General features: G+C 36.6%; 1 protein-coding gene across 3 annotated transcripts in view; it reads right to left on the bottom strand.

Annotated features, from left to right (window-relative positions):
* Positions 1-16,934, bottom strand: part of COL14A1 (collagen type XIV alpha 1 chain) — a 127,587-nt gene that overhangs the window by 59,062 nt on the left and 51,591 nt on the right. For all 3 annotated transcript variants that reach the window (XM_082753149.1, XM_082753150.1, XM_082753148.1), the window contains 10 exons: positions 16,545-16,684; positions 14,610-14,736; positions 14,100-14,239; positions 10,484-10,616; positions 8,622-8,693; positions 7,693-7,844; positions 4,188-4,317; positions 2,995-3,117; positions 1,468-1,617; positions 398-514 (listed from right to left, as the gene is read on the bottom strand). In XM_082753149.1, the coding sequence (XP_082609275.1) occupies positions 398-514; positions 1,468-1,617; positions 2,995-3,117; positions 4,188-4,317; positions 7,693-7,844; positions 8,622-8,693; positions 10,484-10,616; positions 14,100-14,239; positions 14,610-14,736; positions 16,545-16,684 (1,284 nt within the window). The remainder of the gene's footprint in view (positions 1-397; positions 515-1,467; positions 1,618-2,994; positions 3,118-4,187; positions 4,318-7,692; positions 7,845-8,621; positions 8,694-10,483; positions 10,617-14,099; positions 14,240-14,609; positions 14,737-16,544; positions 16,685-16,934) is intronic.

Below are 16,934 nucleotides of genomic sequence, written 5' to 3'. Positions count from 1 at the left end.
ATCATGGTCTGGATTTAATCAGAGCTTTCCCTTTCCTTCTGCCCTCCCCTAATCCTACAGAGTGATCCCTGATGGGCTTATTTACAATCTTAAATGCATTCACTTCAATTTTTATCCATCTTCTGTCCCTTACACCAGTGAAGAGCTCACATAAGCACCTATCTTCTACTGACAGATAAAACTCAAACCAATAAAAAGGTCAAGTTGACATCTATTTGATATAAAAGGACAGAGATGTCCTGAAACTTTCAATGTGTAGATAACTCTTCCTTCTGTCCATCATTTCCAGTCTTCCCAGAGCTAGTCTACAGGTCCAACCAAGTACAATTTCTTAACTCATGCAATTCAGTTCTCTGGGTTGGGCTGAAAATGTACATGAAACGATTTAGTAACTTACCCACAAGTGATTCTAAAACTACTCTGTATGCAGTAGCATGTCTGTGAAGCTGCCACTGAGCACAGAGACTAGTCATGCGGACTTGATATGCATCCAGATCTGTCACACCCAGGTACACTGAAAATTAAGTATTAAAAAAAATAGATTTATTTGTCTAATATGACACACAAGAAAAAGTGACAACAGAATTAGAAAAGTCATTTTTAACAAATAACTTTAATTAATATAACTTTAAAATAACTTTAAAAAAAATAACTGCTTACAAAAAAAGTCATCAATAAAACCAAAAAAGGGAGGAAAAAAAAAGGAGGAAAAAAAAAAGGGGGGGGAAATGTGAATTTTCAGATCTGAATTTTGGAACTTCAGTCAATGTAGTTAAGACTAAATAACAAACGTTGCTAAAAAGTCAGTCACTACAAATCAGTATAAAAATATTATAAAAGCACTACTTCTGCACTATAAACCACTATAAATATTGGCAGAAATATATACCAATATATATCCCAATATAAATATTGGTATAATTAATATAAATATTAATTATATTTTTATATATGGAGTTAGAGAATAAAAAAAAAGAGTGAACAGATTTTCCATTACAGAGGTTTGTATCTATTGTTAAGCAAATGTTCTTCTTTGCTCAGAGGGTGGTGAGGCCCTGGCACAGGCTGCCCAGAGAAGCTGTGGATGCCCCATCCCTGGAGGTGCTCAAGGCCAGGCTGGATGGGGCTTTGGGCAACCTGGGCTGGTGGGAGGTGTCCCTGCCCATGACAGGAGGGTTGGAACTGGATGATCTTCAAGGTCCCTTCCAACACGAGCCATTCTATGATTTTATGAAATGTTTGGCTGGTAAATAGTGTCATCTGGTTTATGATCCCTGTTTTGCTAATATCCAGTAGATTGTAAAGCATGACAAACTTTGATTAAAAAGAGACTTCCATTTCAGGAAAACAATTTGCACATAACTGAAAAACAATTCCATGTGAAATTTTATTCAGGGAGCTGCACAAAGCTACAGTTACAGTGAAAAGCAGCCTGTAGAGATCTGAACAGCATGAAATCATTCTTACAGGTTTTGGCTACGCCTGTTAGGGCATCACTGAAGCCTGTTGAGTATGAAGCAAATACTTTCACACTGTACTCTGTTCCACTGAAGAGATTTAGAATAAGAATGGTATTTATATCATCCCCTACAAAGGTCTCCAACGCAGGACCAGGGACTGCAAAAAATGAAATAAAAAATTAGAAAAGAATTTGCCCATCCACCAAATTAGCAGGAATAAAAATAAATCTTAAGACTTATCCAACATTACATTCAATCCTAAAGTTACTGCTTTTTCTTTTTTCTTTTTTCTTTTTTTTTTTTTTCTTTTTTCTTTTCTCGTTTTTCTTTTTAACATGCACAAAGACAGACACTCTGCTCAGAACAGTGTACAGTCCTTGTATGGACAGAAGACCCAAACCACTTGGGAAATTCAGCAGTGGGATTCATTAGGGCAGGGCTAGACACTGGCATCTGTTAAAACTCTTTTGTTCTGCTTCAGTGACTTACTACTGCCCTAAATAGGATGCCAAAGATCTCCTCAGTTTGATGGTGTGCCAGGACCAACAGGGGACAGCAGATGCCAGCCAGCAGAACAGTCCCTAAGGGGTTCTTATACAAAAACATCTTTTAACACTGTGCAAAAATGATAATGAAAATAGAAAAGCATAAGATTGTACCAAAACAGAAGTACAAACAGTTCCCTTCTCACCTCTCCTAGCTGTTCTGGATAGACTTAAGAAACAATAGCATTGTCTTTGGGTGGTATTTTGTCTAGCTGCAAGGTGCTGGTGAGTAGATGCAGCATAGACAAAATGGTCCATGAATAAAAAGGCAATTGTCTGTAAGGCAGGAGTAGGGCAGAAGTAAAAGTCAATAAACAAAAGCTTTATTTGTGTTGTAAGGAGAAGGAACTCGAAGGAAAGGAGGACCACAGAAGAGAGGTACAGGAAAAGGAAAGGTGGCCTCTGAAATAAATAGGAGTCAGGGTAAAATGACATACAAGGACGGACTGAGAGAGTTGGGTTTGATCAGCCTTAGGAAGGGAAATCTTAGGGGGAATTTTACTGCTGCCTACAACTACGTAATGAGAGGGAGAAGAGAAAACAGAGCCAGACTCTGAGGCAAACAGGAAGATGACAAGAAGAAATAAGCAAAATTTGTAATGTGGGAAATTTTGATTAGATATTAGGAAAAAATTTTACAGTAAGGGCAGTCAAAAATGGAACAGATGCCTAGGGAGGTTTTGAAATCTCCATTTTTGGAGATGTTACAAACTTGATTGTCCAAGGTCCAGTGAAACCTGTTCCAAGCTAGCCCTGTTTTGATCTGGGAGCTGGAAAAGATGATCCCCAGAGATCCCTTCCAACCTGTATCATTCTCTAACTCTGCAAAACTCTCATATTCAAAAACTGAGACATCTAAGTTAATAGCACTTTTAAAGTTGTAACTGCAACTGTTAGATTTAAGTACATAACTCAGCAAAAGATGATGTTATAACATAAAACATTGTACAGTCAAAGACAAACAACATAAAATCAGTTTAAAAACTCACTGTTTATAGGTTTGTAGACAATTCTGTAACCCATTGTTGGTGATGGTGGGGCATCCCAACTAATACGTAATCTGTTGTACCATTCATCTGAGACACGTAAATTTCTGGGAGCAGACAAGGGTACTAAAAAGAAACCACAGTGAGCCTTTACAAGTGTAACACATACAAGCACATGCACAGAACTCAGATGTGTACATGAAAATCATGAGATACTCTCTAATTTATTGGCAAAATTACCAGGAAGAATCAAATCAACATTTGAATCAACCTTTGAATCAAATTTATCCTTGGAATTATGCCAGTGGATTAATGATGATGTATTTAAGAAAATTATATCAATTTACTCTAAGGGCTAATTTCAATCTTTGAAACAAATTCAACAAACAATGAATTTCCAGATTAGTTTCCAACTTTGTCCCTAGTTTTTTGTTTGGTTAGTTTTTGTTTGTTTTGTTGTTTGCTTTTTTTAATATCAGAGATAATTAATTTTCATTTATATAGTTTCTTTAAATCCAAGTGCTTGAAGTTTTTGAAGTATAAATGAACACTTACACTTTCAAATTGAATGATTTACAAGTGATTTACATGTCTGCAGAAACATCATTTCAATTTAGGCATAAACTATGTAAATTAGGAGAATAATTCAATGAAATTATACTACCATGACTAGCAGTAAGCAATGAGATGTTTTTCTACCAATATACTTAGAGAGGCAACTTAAGTTAGAGCTGAGTAATCTTTTGGTTCTTGTTCAGAACTCTGGAGATAATGCAACTACTTTTATAAAAAGCTCAGCAGTATTTCTAATGACCTTTTGGTCACACAAAAGAACATCTAACAGTACAATGGCTGGCTTGATACTATCCCAGCAGGCACAATTTACATTATTTTCTGTATTAGCTGGGTTATCCTTGGTGGGTTATCTATAAAAGACTTACCAGTTTTATTACTCAATAAGTTTCTGCGTATTCACTGTATTTGAACATAAAATACAATCTGTCAATTAGAAGCAATCCATTGCTTATAAACCGATGAACTGAGGTTAATATAAAGCTCTTGTGTCACATATATCACGCAAAGTAAGCCCACATTTATATTAAAATATATCGCTGCAGTCAAAAATGAAAGGCCAAAAGAATAAGCCTTTCTTCATACGCATCCTGGCCAAAGATCAGCAGAAAGTTTGTACTTACATGTTTTGCCAGGAGCTGAGACGCTGACTCCTTCTCCATCCGCATAGATGGGAGTAATTGTGACTTTATATTCTGTATCAGACAGCAGAGGCTGAAGTAGAAGAGTGTTTTGTCTCCCAGGCACCATTACCTGCATTGTCAGAATACCAGAAACAAACCAAGGTTAATGTTTAGGGCCAAAACCTTTTAATATCATACATTTGACACTATTTTTCACTGCTACAGCTGTGGAGCTTGCATTTTCAAATATTTCTGGCACTGTATGGTAAAATAAAACAATGAAATTGTCACCTCTTTTAGCAGATCTACTGATTATACCTGAGCAGAATAAAAAAGAATGTGCCTATGAAACACCCACCACAGCTTTGCATTAAAAGCTCCATAGACCACTGGTGTCATATTCATGATTAGTACTTAAACAATCGTACGGACAAAATAAAGCCTCTTATTTATTTCTTCTTGACATGAAAGTGATTGCCCAAAGCTAAAGCCATTAACAAAGGCTGATTGTTACTTTCTTCCTCTGGGGACAGAAAATCTTCCTTCCCTGTTCTAGAGCAAATTAAGCATTTTAACACAGTGCAAGGTTTCCTCAAAGCAGCTAATCCTGAAAACCTACAATGAATGACTGTATATTGACGGGAGCCACAACAACTAGAATAGTAGAAGTGCCCAAGAAAAGCCTGGAAATCTTTTAATTTGTCAGTAAAATTTTAATCTCAGTGAGCCTCAGAAACCTGAACGGGAGCTACCTGCCACAGGAAGAGGACAGAGTAAAAGGGAAAATACCAGCCTCTATTTCCTGCACCAAATCTGTTTTCTGAATTAGTATTATTGGAAGCAGCAGTCCCAAAGTTCAAACTCTTATTTTGGACCCTCCCTGTCCCATGTCCACCGTGTGAACCTATCACCTGAGCCAGAAACCTCATACATTTGGCAAGGAATTGAAAGACCTCTAATGAGCCATTTTAACTCAAGGGGGAAAAGCAGTCAGTGAGCCTCAAGGAGTTTTGGTGGTTAAAAGAGGATGCATGTGATGATGGCACAACAAAATTTTCTAGAAAAGAAGAAAGCTCTCACCAGATCTAATGCTCCAGGACACATTCAAACTACTTCTAAGTTTGTCAAGTGATGCACAGAAAGACATTAATCTAGTACACCCAGGTGTTGAGACTTGTCAAAGAAATATTTCATTTGTTTTTCAAAAATGGAAATTATATTAGGACAGGATGATTAGCGCATGACAGATTCCTGTGCTAAACTCCTCTATACACATACTCAAAACACACGTTTCTGAAAACCACCAAGTGTTCAGGTTTTTAAAAGAGGGGATGCAACCATTAAGAAGTCTCTCTTTCCACATCTGCACATCAGTGGTCTTCCAAAGCACAATACGGTTTTCAACAATGAGAAACATTCTTGGCTTTAAGGAAGAAAAAAAAAAAGTGGTCCTTCCAGCATGTACAGCACACCCATTAAAGAACATGTAATTTAGGGCTTAACCCTTCTACAGTGAAAAGTATTCATTTTTTAGTCTTTGATTTTCAGCAAATTGTGTAAAGAATTAAAAAGCTTGTTAATACTTTTATGGAAAGGGAGGAGTAACTGAAATTTAAATGACAGAAACCTGAGCCAAAAAACCTACACATCTACTACACGCTACAGTATATTTAAGACCAAACTCCACAAAACTTTTGGGTTCTGTCTGAGAAATACAGTTAAACTTATGAACAGTACTTTTTTAACATCCGTGTTGCACCTCTCAGGTACTTGAAGCCAAATGACAAATTACCTTTCTTCAGTTTAAAATATTCTTACTTTTAAGCATGATCTTAAGTAGTTCCTTATTCCATACAGTATTTGTACACATGATAGATTTCAGAGATGAAACCCATGGTTAATCTGTTTGCTTGTGACCAAAGCTATCACTTGAGTGTGTACTTAAAATTAAATCATTTGCAGAATTAGAGCTAAGATACCTACCTAATCTTAAGATTTTATGATTTTCTTCAATGAGGTTTTGAGTCAATTCACAGTTTCAATAACCAGAATTTAAACTTCATTCTTGTGGTTTTAATTTCCTTTTAAAATCGTAGTAAGTGCATATTATGATTCTATGATTAAAACAGAGCTATTTATATAATGAATTTGATTTGGCTTTCCAAAGCTGAAATCGTATTTCTAGGATCTAAATTTCAGAAATTTTAGATGAACGGTGCAACTTTGCCACTGTATTATATACTAAGCATTTTTTCCAGTCCAAAAGGAAACTACTGCATTGAGTTCATTTTCAGATTATAGATGAAAGATTGCTAGAAGTATTTTTCTACCAAGTTCGCATAAAAGGTAAATGAAAGCAAATTGAAAAAAGACTGACACATTTTTCTAGAAAAAATAAAAAAGATATTCAATTCATTCATTCTTTCAATATTTTTGATTGATATAGTCTGATAGACTTCAAAAAGAATATCACATCTTTTCATTACAACTGTCCTACAAACAGAAGTGAGTCACACAACAGACACTACTGGAACTCTAATGAAGGAGGCTGATATAGGGAATAGTTTTGCATTCTGAGCTATTGACTTAGAAAGTAACCCTGAACTGTACAATTTAATCTGTTTAATACATCTACACACAGCTATCTCAAAATTCTATAACCTAGTGTTTGTGGAAGCCAAGAGCTGAAATATTAAGATTTCCCCAAGGGGAAAAAAAAAAAGCATATGGCCTCCCAGCATTCTGAGATTATCTCAACAAGTCTAAAATCCTAAAATAATACAGCTATAGCTTAGGGCTTCATTTTTTATTATTTGATATATGCACAAAAGAGTACATGTAATATTCTTCAATCTTTCAGATATTTTCCAAAATCTTGATCACCACAAACATTTTTTTCAGTAAGACAATGTTAATTTTGATCATCACATAGTATTAGAAAAGTAACAAATATTCTTAGGCACTTAGATTAAAAACTGCTGTTGCTGTTTTGGCATATTCAGAGTATGTAAGCAGTATGGAAGGTCTGTATTTGAACTTAAATTTCACTGATTTGGAATAAAATGAGAATGTTAAGAAAGGAACAAAATTGTTGAAGTCAAAAGAATTACTTAAGATTGTCCTGAGCTTTAAGGATTGTTAAAACACAATCTGAGGATAGCAAAAAGGCCTAGGAGTTAAAAATACAAACAAAACAGTCAAAAACCTTACACAAATTTAAAAAATACAGGAAGAAGGGGCAGGCAGCAAGTCATTTAACTATGAGTCCTTCAAATGTACATGACTGGGCCTAGATCATGCCTTGGACTGCCTATGGCTGCTGTGCATCAGGTGCTGTTAGGACTGAAACTTTGAAGTTCTATCTTACAGAAATGCCAAACATGAATCATTTACTAGTTGCACCTGGAATGTCATGTAAGGAGAGACCAAGCCTTAGCAATTATTAAGCAATCATTAAACAAACTTTTCAAGCTTATGAAGTCAATTTATAAAAAGCCATACAGACCGTTCTTACAGCTTCCTCGGCACGGTCACCATCCGCAGTGAGATAGGTCACTCTGAACTGCTGAACATTGTAATCTGAAATGTCCCATACCACTCTCAGACTTGAGGTTGTTTCATCATCTATAACAAGGTTTCTGACTCCTGTACGAAAAACTGTTTGAAATAATAATAATAATAATTTAATTAATATTTTATCAATTCTAGTTTTAGATTTAAAATTGTCCTAGTTATCACCAAGTCCATCCTAGGGCAGACCCACTCAGTTCAGTCCTACTTCAGCTGAACCACATAAAAACTCTAACAATTTAATAAAATACCAGTTATCCTATACTGCCATCAATACATATGACCCCATTTGCTTTATTTATATTACTCTGCTTATGAAGCTTTCTAAGAATCAAAAGCTCACTGCAGACAGAATGTTACAGAAGAGAAATGTAGAACTTTTGATCCATAAAAATTAAGTTTTCTAAACTCCCAAGAAGACAAATATAATCTTCAAAGCTAAGCAAAATTCTAAAGAGCATTCATGCTCATATTTATGAGGGAACAGTGAAAAGAGAACTGGATTTTCCAAATTAGTCTCGGTCTCAGCATTGCAATGTAATATTTCTGGAAGCATTCAGAGTCCCTACACCATGTTGGCTCCTTACCCACATGTGGCAGATGCTGGAAGCTGGCTACACACAGCAGGGTGGTGGAGGAAAGCAACAGGGTGTACCTTTCCATGGTGATTTTCCTCACCTGGGGTCTATACCTCAACAAGATCTTCCACAGCAGTGTGCCAACCACACAAACCACAAGGAACTGGGGTTACCAGCCCCTCAGTATTATCACAGCTCTCTGCCCCTATATCTGGGTGTGCTAGGCTGCAGGAAGCCTCAGCTCTTTGCCTGCAGCATTTGAACTGTTGATATTTATTCCATTTACCTGCTATGGTGGGCTTAGGAGTCGTGGTACTGGGAGTAGTCACAGTGGTAGGTATTGTGGTAGTCCCTGCAACTGAAAAACAGTACTCAGCTCACAAACAATTCAACAAGATATGGAAGTCACAGTATTTATCTTGGATTTCTAACCATGACAACGAAAACTATGTGCTCACACCTACGAGCATCCCACACACTTCAGGCCTTTCAGAGATTACAAGGGAACTATTCATTTAACTTACTTTAGGCACATATATTTGCAGGATTAGCACATAGATCTGCAGATAAGGCATAATTATAAACTGTACCATTAAATAAGAATATACATAGTCTACATTTCTGGCTGAGCTTCCATGACTTCCACTTAGACCATTTGTTAAGGTTGTCATATTAACTGAAACAAGGACTTTGTGAGGATGCTACACTAGTGTCCAAGGAAAAACTGACAGTACACTCAGCACTATGCCAGCATCACTTGGATGTACAGTAAGTTCTCGTCTTAAGAGAATATTGAAAATTAAGCTTGTGATTTATAAGAATCAAATATACATGTATTTTTGAATTTACACCTTAAAAATAGATGTTAACTATCCACCAAAAGAGAATGTGCACATGAAATTTTGAAGAAACGTTTCTTCCTCATTGAAAAGGAAAACAGAAATGATCCATATGAGTTTACATCATGCCAACAAGTATCCTAACCTGCACTTCAACAGCAATTTACCGGTACTTTAATAGACTAGATAAGAAAAACAAACTTCTTTCCCCATTAAAGCTCCCTTTGTATGCCAGAAACTAAAAAAAAAAATAATTTTGAATTGGTGCTTTCACATAATCTTATAAAAAGCATTCTTTTACATACACACACAAAAAGATATCCTTCCAGTAAACTCCAAAAATTTAATTTTTTAGAGAAAAATAATGTCAGCAGCCAAGAGCAAGTTATCTTTCATGTCTGACAGTGCCTAATGTAAAGAGAAAAGACATTCTTTTCTTTATTTTTTTATTAAGTTGAAAATATTTTTTATTAAGTTGAAAATATTTATGCATGAGCTTGATTAATGCTAATTTCCACAAATAGTACAGTACTCCAGAAATAGACTTGAAAAATTAATACACTTTTAGATTCAAGTTTTAGTTTTAGAGATGGGCATGGGAAGCATGAGTTACTTGACAGAGAATGAGAGAGACAAAAATCACATAACAGATTTATCAAATACAAATGATGCATCTATATACCCATGTCATTCAGTGTGTCACAATAATATTACTGAGCAATCTAACTGAAACTGCTTGCCACTGTTTCAGTTATGACTACAAATTACACTGTATATGATTTACAAGTTTTATCTTTGTTATATTAATTTCACAGGCTACGTGTGTAAACTTTCTGGACCAATATTTTAGCCAAAAGTGAACACAACTCCTGTGAGTGAGTATAAATTACACAAATAAGAAAGAAAAAGACATACTGTAAATTGCAAACATCTTCAATGAAATTCCTGTAAAATAATTACTTTAAAACACTTATTGCCATCCTCCCGCCCACAGTCTAATATATCTTCTAATGGGGAACACTATTCTGAGACTAAATAATGAAATGAAGAATGTCTTTCCAGATCAATTGGTTATTAATACCACTGCTCAGAGAGGGAGCCAAACCATCATTTTGATTCAATGCCATCTACAACATAATATTAAATAAGAATAGCACAAAACACAGTCAGCAAAGCCCTGCTGCTAAACCACCACATTCTTCAGTATTAGAGCTATCCAAAGATGGACTATATTTTAAATATTAGATTTATACTTTAAATTTAAACCACTTAAACATCTCTAAAAATTGTAATCAAGACTTTGCCTTACATGTAGCTCCAAGAACAGCAACAACTTCGCTCTCACTTTCATCATCAAAAACTGCCAGCAAAGAAACTTCATATTCCATGTTGGGCAACAAACCTTCAATAACATAACTGTCTGCATCTCCATTTAAGACAACCTAAATAACAAAGCAAGAATAAAGACAATCAGTTCTACATTTGATTAATCTATATGAAGTGACTGCAGTCAAGGAAAGAAAATAGATTTTCCTTTAAAATAAAAGAAATCTACACTCAGATATGCGCAAATCATTTATTAGGTATGTGGAAATAAAAACACCGTTAAGAAAATTAAAAAAAATATTTTTTATTTCATGGCAGGTTTGATTATTCTAATGTGCAATCTTATACTTTCACCCAGAATTAATAAATTCCTAAAGCTGAACATAAGCATTACCTTTAAAAATCACTACAATTCAAAACATCAGTGAAGGCTATGTAACAGTGTAGATGAACTTCCATTCATATTTCTACCATCCAATAACACTGTTTCTATACTGTATTTATAATCTGAGTTATGATCACACACTTTTGAATGCAACGTGAGGTATACAGATAAATGCACTCTACAAACAATTGCAATAAATGTAAAAGGTTACTACTAACTCCACCAAGCCCTAGTTACCATAAGTTACTACACACCTTCTGCCACATCAGCTCATCTGGGGTAACCACTCATAAGAACAAACATGTTTACCTCTGAGAGTTCAAACAGAGGTTCTTTGCCATTTTTGCTAGGTCTGTTTCATTGTGATTGAACATGTTCAGGGAGCACTCATACAATCATTGTCACTGGCAGATTTGATGACTGTACGCATGAAATGCTGATCTGGGCAGGAAATTGGTGGCAAACAACTGGAAAGCATGATTTATCCTGCTAACAAAGCCGGATCCAGAAAGGGTGTCCACAGTCAAAGAAATCAAATAGATTGTATGCTGTAACAAAAAAACCATTTGCAGCAGACCTGGGGGTGGTAGAAGATGCCTCACTGAGTAGTTGGCTATATGTCATGGTGTTTTAAACAGTAATTTTCTTTATTTTCCTTCTTTCTATCTACAACAATAGCAGAAGATTCACAACATTGTAAATTAACTTTTACAATGTTAACTGTAAGCAGAAGGTATTACTTTGGATTTTTTTTTGTGTTTCATTGATTTTTATTGGAAGGGGTCAAAAGATGGGCAGGAGCCCGAGCAGTAATTTCAGTGAAATGGACAGACTGGTCTGGGGAATAGTTATTAGTTTATGCAGATCAATATTATCATAAAATAATCTGTCTTTGAAGTAACGCTGGCAAGTTTTTAAAGGTGGCCACTGTATAACTGGAATACAAATAAGACTTAAAATGGACATCAAATAATATACATTTGCAGCATAAAGTCTACTACAACAGCTATTAATAGTGAACCACACTTTATTCTTTTCATGGCCACAGATTTCCTGAGTTGACAGATAGGCACGGTCCAGGAAAAAAAAAAGAAAAAAAAAAGAAAAAAAAAAAAAAGAATACCGTGGGGAAGAGGGACCCATCAAATAACCACAGACTTTTTGAATTCAGATAAAGAAAACAAAAGGAGAAAAATTAGTTGGGCCCATGTCCTCTACAATTATCGAATAATGAAATAGGCAGCCCACACTGTGTACTCTGGCACAGACTTTTTTGGGAAAAATTCAGAAATGAGCTTGAGAGAATCTAGCTTTACTCTAAGCAGGTACAATTAATATCCTCCTTTCCAATTCCCCATAGTCTCTAGTCATGTGTGCCATCATGAAATTTCTATAGTTACCATCCTACATGTAAATTTGGCAAACTTTCTGAAGCATAACTTCTACAACCCACCACCCCCTGCTAATTTGGCCCACAAAGAACAACACACACACAAAAACAACACAAAGCCCTGAACTTTCAAGTGGAGAGGAGAAATAAAAGAAGCAAAAATAGCAACAAACACAGGAGTATAACAGCATGCATTTCCTACTTCTGCCTACAAATAAAAGCTCACTCTTAAATTTATTCTGGCTCTTTCGTACTAACACCTCCCTGAACTCTCCTCGCACGTTAGTAGTGTGAGTGAAGTGAGCTGAGAGGTGTGTAATTCTCAACACCACTCTGTGACCCCACTCAGCTAATTGGCAAGTTGGGTCTTGGGAGAAAGAGAGGGAGAGCATGTTGTTTCTCTGCATGACTGATCACTTAGCTGGGAAAGAAGCTTAAAGAGGCAACAGCCTGGAGGTATTGTGCCATCCTAGGCCTGACCCCATTAGAGAGGTCATGCAAGGAGAACAAGAAAGCAGCTTGGGTATTTTTAATATTTCAACATACAGAAAATATTAGGGCCTCCAGCAGTTCTTAATGAAGGCAACAAACAAGAAGAACCTTAGAAGTTCAAATATTTCTTGATCACTAATTCTCACGCTCTAAGGACGCTGCGGATACCATCTCACAAAAATAAAAATCATATTGCTTAAAGGGGTTCAGTGACAGCTACTCACTGGAACTTAAAAGAGAAATGAAGCAGTTCACCTACTGCAGGAGAATGCTAGGGGATGACCTGTGCCCACTCACTCACCTGTCAGTTCCTTCTTTTCCTTGCTCATTCCTGTAATTTCTTCCAACAGTTTGAAGGACTACCTCTTGTCAGGTGAAAGAATCAACTAAATTTACAGAAAATGCCATATAACCTAATCTGAAAAGACTGCTTTCTGCCTTAATGGATGAAAAAAACAATGCACGAAATCTAGGCAGAGGTAGGAAAGGTCATCTTTCCCCATCATGTTTTCTACCCTGATCAACAGTTTGCAGACATGTCCTCTCTTTGCAATGCTGATACCAACTGAGCAAGATGTATGAAAAAGTATAAAAGACTGAGGAATACAAAAGAAGCAAAAACTGTGAGTGAATAAATAATGGAGGAGAGGAAATGAGAGACTATGAACAAGAAAGATTTGGGAAAGGAAGATAAAGTGTCTGTTGAGAAATACTTGGAAAAATTGGATAAAACAGAAAAAGCCCAATGGCAGCAAAAATAATTTGAAAATTTGAACTGATGAAAATGGCATTATGGAGAAGATGCACAAGGGATTAGAGAAAAAAAAATAGAGCGTGGGGAAGAAAAAGAGAAAGAGCCATTATGAGGGAAAAAAGGGGGACAGTCTAATAAATTAACTATATGTAAACTTTTAACTTTCAAACATTTCATAACTAAGGATTCATGGGCAATTTTAATGAGGCCAGATTATTAGACAAATGTGGAGCCTTATGTGAGGATATCACAGCTCTGGCTCAGTTACCATCTTCAAAGCAAAATGAAGAATATGAACATTTGAAAACCAAAGTAGCATCAAACAGCAAAGCTAGTTCTATGCAGTTGGCACATTACAGACTAGACTGATTTTTCACAAAATATGTCTTCTGTTTTCACTTCCTCTTCAAAAAGAAACCAGAATATTGGTTTGATTAAGGTTTAGAGAGCTTTGCAGCAGGGCAGATCTTTCTCATAGTCAACTGGCCATAATTAATTGGCAAAAGTTGAAGCAAAGGTGACCTCAGAATAGAATTCCCTCTTCTATTTCACACCCTCAGAGAATCAAGGCAACTCACCTCTTCAGACTCTCCCCCATCCAAAGGAATCCATGCCAATCTGTAAAACGCAATATCTGAGGATGTGGGCTTCCAGCTGACCCTAAAACTATCTGTTGATGCTTCATCAACTTCCAAATGCTGGGGAGGTGGAACTTTTTCTGCAAAATATTATGCAAAAGAAATATGAAATTCAATTATTCTCTAAAACTTAGATGGCAACAGCAAGGAGACACCACTTTACCTGCAGCTTGTTATAAGGAGTATAACATGGAAGGTGGATAAAAAAGGCACATGAGATTCTTTGCACACGTATTTGGGAAAGTGTTTTTGTGATTGAGGAGGGACATACACACAGTACGAGCTATTTATCTACTCTAACTGTACAGGCCTTGTAATCCTCTCTCCACTGAAGGACCTCCATGCATCCACCGTCAGAAACAGTTTCTATCACTGGTCTTACTTTCCAGTGAAGTAAAAAAGTTTAGAAAGTCTTTCTTGGAAAGCCTTCAAAAGTTAAGACATACATACTTGTGGTAAAGCTGCCAGTAAGTGGTTCAGATTGTCCTTCATCATACAGGGAGAAAATAGCAACTGTATATTCCGTAAGGGATGTCAGACTTGTTAAGGTATGTGTTGAAACACGATCAACTTCCACCTAGAGAAAGCATAATTTGCAGGCGATATTGAACAAACACTATAAATAAAGAAGCAAAGTTGCTTTATATTTTCATGAAATTCTGAAAATTTTCTGGGTAATAATGACACAGAAAGAGAATGTCATATAATTAGTAAATAAATTATGTGGAACTATGAAGAATGATAATTTCAAGGCACCAAAGCTGACAAAATTAATTAAATATCCTAGCTTATGACAAACTAGAGGAAAGCAGAATTCAGCCATAGTAAACCCAACTCGGGAACACAGGAATACAGAACTGTAAGGAAATTCTGGGCTATCCAGTCTTTTAGTATTTTGGGTAATTTTTGCATAAACAAAATTTTGGGTAATTTTTGCATAAACCAGCATGTACAACTTTTGTCATGAGAAAAGATGACAGTTTTATATGGTCTCTGTTGAGGAAGCAGTTAACGCGACTTTGCAGTGAATGGATCACTCAAAGCTGTATAAGCTGACAGTTTGTCAGTCCAACTATTCAGTGTCATGGTAGCTCAGCACCACAGGGGAAATGTTACCAGTGCGAAGCTAACAGAAAAAATGCCGCCTGCTCTTTGAACAGACACAAAGGAATAGTTAAGAGGTAGGTAAAAACCTACTGAACATTCACTCACATTATAAATTACATTACCACAAGCCTGAGATGTTCAAAACCATTCTCACAGAATCACAGAATATCCTGACTTGGAAAGGACCCACAAGGATCATCCAGTCTAGCTTCTGGATGCACACAGGACCACCCACAAAATCAAACCATATTTCTGAGACAGAGCATCGTCCAAACGTTTCTTAACTCTGGCAGACTCAGTGCCGTGACCACTGCCCTGGGGAGCCCATCCCAGTGCCCGACCATGTCTGGGTGCAGAACCTTTCCCTAACCCCCAGCCTGACCCTCCCCTGTCCCAGCTCCATGCCGTTCCCTCCGGTCCTGTCACTGTCCCCAGAGAGCAGAGCTCAGCACCTGCCCCTCCGCTCCCCTCGTGAGGGAGCTGCAGGCCGCCATGAGGCCTCCCCTTGGCCTGCTTTGCTCGGGGCTGAACAATCCAGGTGACTTCAGCCACTCCTCATACACCTTGCCCTCTAGACCCTTCACCAACTTCATAGCCCACATTTGAACACGCTCTAATGGTTTTACTTCCTTCTTCTATTGTGGCACCCAAGACTGCACACAGCACTCTAGGTGAGGCCACATCAGCACACAGTGGAACAGTCACTTCCCGCAACGGGCAAGCTCCTGTGCTGACATACATGTAGTGTCTAACAGACAGCCACCTTATCTATATTAAAAGCAATCAATAGGAAGAGGTCAAGTAATTTCTGACTGAAATCTTAAGGGACCTGGCAGAAGGAAAAGACACAACACATTGCACAGGAATGCTATCTTCTAAACTCAGGAATATAGATATTTCATCTAATATGTTAAAAAGGACAGATATGCCTTAGAAAATAAATAATAATAATAGTAAAAGTAAAACAAAACAAAATCACATGATCACATATAATTATATATAAACTTTTTTTTTTTTTTTTTTTTTTTTTTTTTTTTTGAGGTTTATGTTGCATATGACAACTTATTTTGTATGGAATCTGGACTATTTTAATAATCACACCAACTTACCATGATTTTATAAAAGATTTTTTTCTATATTTGTTTGGATTTCTGTATGTCAGCAAAGCTTTTGTTGTAGCTTGCAAGGTAGATTTATTTACAAAGGTTACATTTGATAATTACAGAAGTCTGTGGAGGTCTGAGATTGGTTAAGGGAAAGAAGGAGCTAATGATTTACCTCATTGGTTTCCGTTCCATCTGTTTTAACATACATGATGCGATAGCCTTTCACATTTTTGGAAGCAGGATCCCATGTTAGTTTAGCACTATTGTGTCCTACATCTGAAAATCTCAAATTCGCTGGGGGACTCAGAGGCACTTGAAAAGGAAAGAGATACAATCATGGGTTTAGCTGTGAATCTTTTCATGCCTTGAAAATAAGCAGCGCATTTCCATTTAAAAACCCAAATGACTGATATTTATATTTAAAAAACCCTTCATCAATGGGGCTACACATGTACTTAAAGACGGGTAATAAGGTTTAGCTCCTTGCTGAAGCAGAACTTTCAGTCTTGGTCAGTGTGTCTCACCTAATACTGAAAAAGAAATAATGCTCCTGCTCATACTA

The sequence above is a fragment of the Aythya marila genome (assembly GCF_965140915.1).
Source record: "Aythya marila genome assembly, chromosome: 2".
In the NCBI taxonomy this organism is placed as follows: Eukaryota; Metazoa; Chordata; class Aves; order Anseriformes; family Anatidae; genus Aythya; species Aythya marila.
This window is presented reverse-complemented; position numbering and strand designations above follow the sequence as displayed.